Source organism: Camellia sinensis, chromosome 6 (genome assembly GCF_055761805.1).
Source record: "Camellia sinensis isolate YWXY chromosome 6, ASM5576180v1, whole genome shotgun sequence".
In the NCBI taxonomy this organism is placed as follows: Eukaryota; Viridiplantae; Streptophyta; class Magnoliopsida; order Ericales; family Theaceae; genus Camellia; species Camellia sinensis.
The window spans coordinates 197,595,033-197,604,924 of NC_138966.1; the positions used below are offsets into that span (position 1 = coordinate 197,595,033).

The 9,892-nt window shown below is 34.6% G+C and overlaps 1 protein-coding gene across 1 annotated transcript; it reads left to right on the forward strand.

Moving 5' to 3' along the window:
- Positions 1-235: 235 nt before the first annotated feature.
- On the forward strand, positions 236-4,141 carry LOC114269116 (protein NETWORKED 1A-like). The gene is made up of 2 exons (XM_028210383.2): positions 236-2,149; positions 3,005-4,141. The coding sequence occupies exons 1-2, from the start codon at positions 236-238 to the stop codon at positions 4,139-4,141; spliced, it is 3,051 nt and encodes a 1,016-aa protein (XP_028066184.2).
- Positions 4,142-9,892: the final 5,751 nt, after the last annotated feature.

Below are 9,892 nucleotides of genomic sequence, written 5' to 3' on the forward strand. Positions count from 1 at the left end.
AGGCCACAATATTAACTCTTCCAAATGTGGTTTTCCGAACAGATATGGATGCCAAAGTCAAAGCAATGATCAAGCTCATTGAAGAAGATGCAGATTCCTTTGCAAGAAGGGCAGAAAGTACTACAAAAAAAGGCCTGAGCTCATGAAACTGGTTAAGGAGTTCTACCGAGCGTACCGTGCCTTGGCGGAAAGGTATGATCACACAACGGGGGGGCTCCGCCAGGCTGATTGAACCATGGCAAAAGCATTTCCTAACCAAGTCCCGTTTGTACTGTCTGATGATTCACCTTCGGGATCTTCAGCACATGAACGTGAATGTCACACGCCTGAAATGCCACATCAGTATGAGCATTTCTTGGAGAAAATATCTAAGTTGGAGAGTGAACTCTCTTGTGCTCAAGAGGAAATCAGATGCCTTAACAGTGTGGTTCTGATTGAGATTGCAAAGCTCAAGAGTGCTGAAGAAAAGTGTGTTCTGTTGGAGACATCAAATCAATCCCTGCGGTTAGAGGCAGAAAATCTAGTGAAGAAGATAGCAATGAAAGATCAACAGCTTTCTGAGAAGCACGAGGAGTTGGAAAAGCTTCAGGCTTGTGTACAAGATGAGCAATTGCGTTTCGTGCAAGTTGAAGCCACTCCCCAAACTTTGCAGAATTTGCACTCTCAATCTCAACAGGAGCAGAATGCTTTAGCATTGGAGCTTAAAAATGGGCTTCAAATGTTGAAAGACTTGGAAATATGCAAACATGATTGGGAGGAAGAAATTCGGCAAGTTAAGGAGGAGAATAGGAACATGAATGAGCTGAATTCATCATTCGCCATTTCAGTGGAGAATCAGCAAAGTGAAATCCTTAAATTGAGGGAGATGAAGGAAAGACTCAAGGAGGAGGTTGGACTGCAAATGGGTCAAACTAATTCCCTCCTGGAAGAGATTTCTCATCTGAAAGAGGAAATCAAGGACTTGAATAAGAGATATCAGGCTTTAATGGAGCAAGTGGAGTCAGTTGGTTTGAACCCAGAATGTATTGCGTCATCCGTGAGATATTTGCAGGATGAGAACCCAAAGCTGAGACAGATTTGCAAGGAGGACAGAGATGATAAAGAAGCTCTTTTCAAGAAATTGGAGAACATGGAACAACTTTTAGAAAAGAATGTTGTTTTGGAGAGTTCGCTGTCAGATTTGAGCAGTGAGTTGAAAGGGTCACAAGCAAATGTCAAGGCATTGCAAGAGTCTTGCCAATCTCTCCATGGTGAAAAATCTGCTCTTGTTTCTGATAAAGCAGCCCTTCTGTCTCAGTTACAAATTATTACTGAGAATATGCAGAAGATCCTGGGGAAAAACACCGTTCTTGAGAATTCCCTCTTTGGTGCAAATGTTGGACTTGAAGGTCTGAGGGAAAAATCAAAGAGCTTAGAAGAACTCTGCAAGTCGCTGAATAATGACCAGTCTAATCTTATTGCTGAAAGAGGTACTTTGGTTGTTCAATTGGACAACGTTGAGTGGAGACTAGAAAACCTGGAAATGAGATTTGCAGTATTGGAACAAAAATACGCTAGCATGGAGAAGGAGAAAGAATCCACGCTATCTCAAGTGGAAGAACTAAAGGTGTCTCTAGGTGTAGAAAAACAAGAGCGGGCAAGTTTTGCATTGTCAAGTGGGGCACGATTGGCTTGTTTGGAAAACCATATCCAACTCTTTCAAGAAGAAACTAGGTGGAGGAAGAAAGAATTCGAAGAAGAACTTGACAAAGCTATGAATGTCCAGTTTGAGATCTTTGTCTTACAGAAGTTTATACAAGACATGGAACAAAAGAATTACACTCTATTGGTGGAGTGTCAGAAACATGTTGAGGCATCCAAATTGACGGAGAAACTGGTTTCGGAGTTGGAGAGTGAAAATCTTGAGCAGCAGGTGGAAGCAGGACTCTTGTTAGATCAAATTGAAAAGCTAAGGATGGGTATATATCAAGTGTTCAAGGCTCTTGAAATTGGTCAAGATAATGAACTGGATGATGAAATTGGAGGCCTTAAGGCTCGGTTATTTGCATATGCTCCTGCCATAGATTCTCTGAGTGATAACATAGCATCACTTGAGCACAATATCCTCTCTTTGCCAGAGCTTAACGTTGCTGACAATCAAGAACAAAAGGTATGTTCTTTAGTATAACTTTGACCACAAAAAGTATTTTTTTTTTAATCCTGAATCAACTTGGCAAGATTCTCTAAATGTCATCCACACATTTGATGTTTTTTGAATGCAACTAACATTACATATACAAATTTTACTTTTAGGAATTGGACTTACTTTACCATGTCGATAATAAAGTTAAGTTGCATTAGATGGCAATTGGAACCCATGTGAAATTAGATCTTTTATTTTGTTTTTTTTTTTATCATTATAGACTAGCGTATGTGTTCATAGCATTTGCAATATTTACTTTGAATAGTTGGTATCCTTCAAAGGGTTTCACTCAACGATCACAAATTTTTTTTAATTTTTTGATTTTTTTTTTTTTCGTTTGGTATCACAAAGTAATGGTGTAAACAAAATTTTGTTCAAAACTCTCATTGCTCATGATTTCAAAAGTGACTTTTTATGGTCCTTCATTTCAAATCCAAACACGCATCATTGTGCCTCATGATTTTGAAAATACCACTGCCATATGATTCTGTTTTATTTTTTTTTGTATAAAAATTCTGTGTGTACCATTTTCCCTTTTCTAATACATTTTCGTGATTGATACCATTTAATTGTTGACTTTTGTACTGTTAAATACATGGGAGACTAAGATCACATCACTGCATTTTACTTTGCCTCTTAAGACCCTTCCAACATTTAATATTTATTGAAGAGAGATTTGAGAATTCTTGTTGTTCTTGAACTTTCTTTTTAACTCGAAATTTATTAGAACTCGAGCAAGCTGTGCACGTCTCGCAAATTTTTACACCAAGTTGTGTCCATCTGTGCTAGTTGAATGCTCTATTTAATACAGAAAATCTTTAGCTAAACCTTGATCCTTCTCTTTCTTGCACATATTCCAGGATGTGGAATTTGGTTCATTATCATGAGAAAAGCTGTCAAGAACCGATGGAAGATCATAACTCTGCGATACCGAACAGAATTCCAGAATTGCAGAATTTACAGACTAGGATGAAAGCAGTTGAACAGGTTGCACCAGAAGAGAAGAAAAAGCTGGTGATGCAGAAAAGCTTAGACACCAACATCAAGCTAGACGCTGCTTTGAAAGAGTTTGAAGAGTTGAAATCCAACTACAGTGTCAGTCTAAAAAAAGACAAACAAATGGCAGAGATGGAGCTTCGAGATGAGCTCGTTGACAGACTCAAGTTGCAGAAAACAAAACCAGAAATTTCTGAAGTGAGGAATGGGATTCTGATGAAAGATATTCCGTTTGATCACGTTTCAGACAGTTCGTTGAATGGAATAAGCAGGAGCAGGAATCGTGGGGCTGATGATCAGATGCTTGAGTTATGGGAAGCTGCTGAGGACGGCTGTGGTCTTGATCGAACACTCAAAGAGTCACAAAAGCAAGCAAATAAACCAACAGAGGATGATACTCTGTGCCAGGAGTTTGAGCATGTGGAGCACAAGAATGAAAATCACTCTTCAGAGTTACAAGTTGAGAAGGAGTTGGGTGTTGATAGATTAGAGGCACCCACGTGTGTTCCTGAGCCACATCAGGATCAGAACAAGAAAAAGATCTTGGAGAGACTCGATTCAGATACTCAGATGCTGAAGAACCCTATGATAACAGTAGAAGACCTAAGAAGGAAATTGGAGATGAACAAGAAGAGAAAAAAGGCGAAGCGCATTGATTTTGAGACAGTGAAGGAACAGTTACAAGAAGTTGAGGAAACTATCGTGCAGCTCGTGGAGGTCAACGGTCAACTGTCACAAAATATCGAAGAGAGCCCATTGCATTTGGATGGAAATGCTTCACCAGAGTTGGAAGAGGCCGGGGATGTCCAAAGAAAGAGAGTCTTGGAACAGGCACGAAAAGGGTCTGAAAAGATCGGACGGTTGCAATTGGAGGTTCAAAAAATCCATTACGTCTTGCTGAAACTATTGGATGAAAAGAAAAACAACGAGAAAAGCCGATTTTCCAGGAGCAAAACAACCTGAGAGACTTCATTCACAGTGGGAGAAGTAGCCCACGACGGAAAAAGGCTGGTCTTTTCGGGTGTTTCAGACTTCCAACCAATGGAGACGGTAACAACATTAGCTCGTTTAATTAAGTAAGCTCTGAATAATCAGTAATCAGTCCTTGAAACGTTCCTTTTACTATTATAGAAGTGATCATTTCTTGAATTTCTTTGTAGATCTTGTTCCATCTTTAGTTCAGAGGATCTGTATGAATTAGATCTAATCTAATTTAAATAATCTGCTCCTTATGAGCCTCTTTTTTCAACATTTGTGGTGCACTACTTTAAATTATTATAAGAGTTTGATGCCGTACAAATAAATTTATCTTTGTCCACCGTGTCCAAAGATAGATATACTGCAATCACTGTCACCAATTAGGGTTTTGTGTGCTCTGACAACTCGATAGGCAGCTAGTTTCCGAGGGGATGAAGCTCCATAGGAGGCGGTGTCTTTTTCCTTTTTTTTTTTTTTTGTTCTTTTCTCCCTACTAGATTGTGGCAGATGGTATGCAGGCTGGCAATGTCTAAACATGTATATCTAAACATGTATATCCACCGTCAAGTTTTTATCTTTGCATAACTATAGATATTATTTTATGTGAAATCATGGTTATAATCTCTGGTTCCTGTTGCTGAGGCTCTTATGAATCCATCTCTCTCATGCCAGTGCTGAAGCTAAAGCTTGTTTGGTAGCAATCTTAGATTGCATCTTTAGAACATCTTCAATGTCATTTTATTCATTCTTTCAGTGTCTAATTTCATTTTATTTTATTTTTTTTGCATTACTGCCATTGTCTTGCTCTGTATGTTTCCATGCAAAATCATTTTGATAGAAAAAAGTTTCACAATTTTTTTCCAAAGACCTTTTCTTGCTTCTGATTGCATCTTTAATACTGATAGTTGTATTCGTATTAGTGGTAGGGAGGCAAGCAGTGGTCGAACGTGGCAGTTATGGGATGGTAGTAGTGGAATAGAAGTAGAGGTAGTGATAGCGATGGTGGTTGGGAGGTAGTGATGGTGGATGGATAGAAGTGTGATGATATCGATAAGATTTTAGGTTGGAAAACTTTGTAAAAGAAAAACATTTTTTGTCAAATAAGTATTTTTTTGGTTGATCATAAAAAATATTTTTTATTAATTTTTGTTTTAATTATACCAAAAGTAAAAAATGCAACACGTAGAAAAATGGAAAAAAAGAAAAAAAAAAAAGAAAAACATTATTCTTGGTGAAACAAAAATCAATAAATCATTTCACCATAATCAGCAGAAACAACTATGCTGATGTGGCATGTTTGGTTTTGTCAAACTTTGTACTAAATGTGGCACAATATGCAACACAACTATAATTTAGCCATGAATTTACCATTGAAGTTGATTTTGGGAAATCAAGCTAAAAAAAAGAACTTTGACAATATAATTTTGACTTGAGTGAGCTAAAAGCTACCTTTGCCAGAACAAGTAAAAAATACCTACTTCTCCAATGTCTAAATAGTTAAGCTTATTTGTCTAATATGGCTTGTTTTGGAAAGATGAAAAAAAATTATTTTTTAATTTATTTTTTTACCTTTTAATTTATTCACAAAATTATTTGTGAAGTGTTAAATGAGCAATTTTTTAAAAAATATTATTTTATAAAGTCACATCACTTATAAATTATAAATTTATCATATTACCTCAAGCATTATTAATGCATTTTTCTCGACAGCCAAGGATATTTTGATAATTTAACTTGTTGGCTTATTTCTCATTTCTCAAATGAATTTTTGATGAAATAAACTGTTTTTTAACTTTTTAAAAATAACCCTATTTTTTTTTTCTTTTTCTCAAATTAAGGCCTTACTTGGGAACAAAGAAAAAAGCAAAACTTTTGACTTATTTCCAAAAAGTCAAAAAAATAATTTATTTCATCAAAAATTCATTTGAAAAGTGAGAAATAAGTCAACAAGTGAAATTATCAAAATATTCTCGGCTATATGGCTTCTGACAAAAATACAAAAATACATTAATAATGCATGAGGATAATATGACAAATTTATAATTTTACATATGATGTAACACCATATAATAATAAATTTCAAAAAAGGAAAAAAATATTTAAGCTCACTTTGGGGAGTGATAAGCCAACTTATTAACTTATTGACTTATTTAGATCACATAACATTTCTACTTTTTACAAATTTTTTTTGTAATAAGCAAAAAGCTAATGCTTCCCAAATAATCTTGTGAATAAACCAAAAAGCAAGAAAATAAACCAAAAAAACTGTTTATTTCCACCTTCCCAAAACAAGCCTAGAAGCTATAAAAATAAATTGAACCAAACAATATAGTACATAATTTCATAATAAAAAGTTATAAATAACTTTGATAAGTTGCACTAACAAGCATGTGTACAGGACTTGCATTTGATTTCTTAAACTATATTCCATTCCTTATATCAAAGTACAAGAAAAAATTGAAACCAAAATATTTAACCCCAAGGGTGGTTCGCAACTTGGCAAAGGCCAAGGGGATTAAGCCCCTAGGTCCCAGGTTCAAAACCCCCTTGGGCCAATCTCCTGGGCGGTAGCACAATTGGTTAGAAGGTTAGCCTCAAGCAATTTCATTGCACTTAGTGTGGGTTCAATACTATTTCGCTGTGTGAGTCCTGACTTAAGGTCGAAGCTAGTTCCCAAGCTTCATCGCACTTGGTATGGGTTCAATACTCTCCTGCTGTGCGAGTCCTGACTTAAGCGGAGCTTGTCTTGGGAGGTCGGGGCAAGTTTCCAGGTTATAATCTCTTAACTCAGAATGGACAACAAAACACCTTGGTGATCTCTGCAAAGGGCGTTGCCTTGGACTTGCGGGTGAGTAGAAGGATTTTCCTGTAACAAAAGAAATAAATAAATGGAATAATCTATATCATGAAATGAATAAATTTTGAGATGTTGATATGAAGGTTTTATTTCTTGTCATTATAGTGGTTGTCTAAATCTAGCTAGGACAATATTCAAATTGGAAAATGACATTAACTGATTTGGGTTTTTGATTCCAAGATCTTCTTTTGTTAAGCCAACTGATCTCAATGTATTTTCCACAAGGTGGTTGATTGTAGATCATGTGGCCACCAGTCCACATACCTCAAGAAAAATATTCTTTTATTCATTCAGACTCTATAATATTATAGAGTACAATTCAATCAGTGTTTAAAACAATTGTAGAATAATGCACTGATAAATATTAGAGAATAATATAGAAGATGATTACAATATGTTTGTTCAAGTGCTATCCACAAGAATATTTATTAAAAAAAAAAATGTATACATCACTATCACAATTATCAGCATATATCATTTTTACAGTCACAATTAAATTTTTTTCCAAAATAAATAAATTTTTGCAAGCTTTAAATAGAATCTTTTTCTTTGTTTGAACAAATTTAAGTATATGTAAAGGCTAGTTTTCATATTTTAGGTGCTGGAAGCAAAACTTGTTTCCTTTGACTTATCATCATCAACACACTCAAATTCTTGAAACATGAAGGAATTATATTTTGTTTTCAATTCTTTTGGATAGTAACATTTTCTGGAAAGCACAACATAGACAAATGATAGGGGGAGACATGAGTATGATGCAATGAGATATTGATCAATTTAGGAAGATTTTTTAAATGGTTTTGAAGCCAATCAAATTCATCTCACATGAATGAACAGTTCTTGTGAAAGCCCTGCACAATGGCCCTGCACAATACAGACCAAATGCCTATCACTTTCTTAAAAAGTTTTATCAAATTAATGTTGTAGAAATTGTGTAATTAAATAAACAAATAGATTCATATTTAGGAATCACAATTGCAGAAGCAAAGTACATATGCTGGAAATTACGAACATAACAGAAATACATAACAAAATAAAATGGGAAAAGAAAGCAAACCGAAGCTTGCACTAGACAGTGTCCTTAAAATAAATTCGCTGCCTCACCGATTGGGTGTTGGAGGTTGTTCGACGTCTGTCTCCCAAGATACGACGGTTGGACCAGCTACAACAATGCACTGATTGTGTAGTTTCGACGAACAGAACTTTGCAGCACTCTCTCACAGGGAGAAAATAATATAAAACTGAAAAACTTATGAAGAAAGGAAGAGCAGCAATTTCTTGTGTTGAAGTATGAAGGAGAGGGTCTCCTTTAATACACATGGAAGGAGAGAGGAAATACTCCTGCCATTAAGGCCCATCACAAATGTAGAAATGAATTATGTATTAAACTTGCAAAACTCCCAATTGATGGCTTTAATCCGTCATCATTATAGAGGAGTTACACCCATTTTATACACATGTAATGTATATAATTCTGCAGCCACCTTTTCCAACACTTCTTTATGAGGCAGATTTAATGAGTCAATTTCTTATTCAAATCTTAATGATTTTTTATCATTCTTTTTGTAGTGTAAAGATTTCATTACAGAGAATCTAAACCTACTCTAATCCACCTCAATTGAGGATCGACACCCACTTTAATATTGCATTAAAGTTACCAAAAAATCATTATTTTTCCAACAATTAATGCATTAGCTATCCTGATCAAACATCTTTATTGGTACATTAAATTGTTGAATTCTAGAGGCATCACATTTTTTTCCCTTCATTCAGGTCATGGAATAGTTATTTGATAATCTTGAAATATTATTTTATGCCATTCACATACTCATAATCTTCTCTCAATTATAAATTAAAAAAAAAAAATTTAGATAACATGTTACAAATATAAAAATCCAATAAATTTTTTACTATATAAGTTAAATCACAACAATCATGGTACTCATTCACCACCAACCAAAGTTGAATAACACGCATTTTGGCTTTTGTATATCCTTTTACTAGACTAGTGAAAATTGCTTCAAATCTCTAACTAAGTCACGCACCGACACACCTTTTTCAATCTTTTTATTCAAGTTGCATATTGGTATTTATTAAGGTAAGTCACATTTTTTATGTTTCAAACATTTTTTGGTTCTTTATTTGTGTTTCAATGTCTTTTTAGTGGTCATGGTCAAACACGGACTCAAGAGGGGCAAATACACTTCGGTTGAAGTTTCAAATCATAATTCCACCCTTATATTTGAATGTCATGTTTGATTTAAGTTTTCAAATATTGATTCCAAGGTCACATTTGAATATACATTCCAATGTATGTTTGGCAGAGTAGAGTTTTTGAATTTTGAATTTGCAGATTGGGTCTACTCAGTCGTCTGCTCAGACATCCCTAGACGTCCGGCTGGTCAACCGAAACAGTTTTTTTTTTTTTTTTTTTGCAATTGCAACCTGTTATTTGAAAACAAAAAATTTAAGGTTCGTTTGTTTGGTTTAGTTTTAGAATTATAATTTGAGTATGGAGTTGTGTTTTGAGTTTTTGAATCATGATTTGAAAAGAAAAAATTTGTTTGGTTATGAGTTTTCAAAATAGTTTTGGAATGATTTGTAATTTTTTTTTTTTTATTGATTGATATATAGAATGTGAGAGAATGTGAGAGGAAAGAGGAGAGATGAGAGAAAAAAAAAATGATTGCTTGATTGATTAATAATAATAATAAAAAGATAAGATAGGACTTTTGAAAAGAATTTTAAGTTGTATTTTAAAAATATATTTGGTTAACATATTCCAACTAAATCATAATTTAAAAACAGAACTGAGTTTTGAAAAATAAACCAAACGTTACGTTATATTTGTTTTTGATATTTTTAAATATGAAAATTAT

Coding starts and splice junctions, on each gene's coding strand:
- LOC114269116 (XM_028210383.2), top strand. CDS start 236: ATGGCAAAAGCATTTCCTAACCAAGTCCCGTTTGTACTGTCTGATGAT. Junction 2,150..3,004: donor CTGACAATCAAGAACAAAAG/GTATGTTCTTTA, acceptor GAAAATCTTTAG/CTAAACCTTGATCCTTCTCT.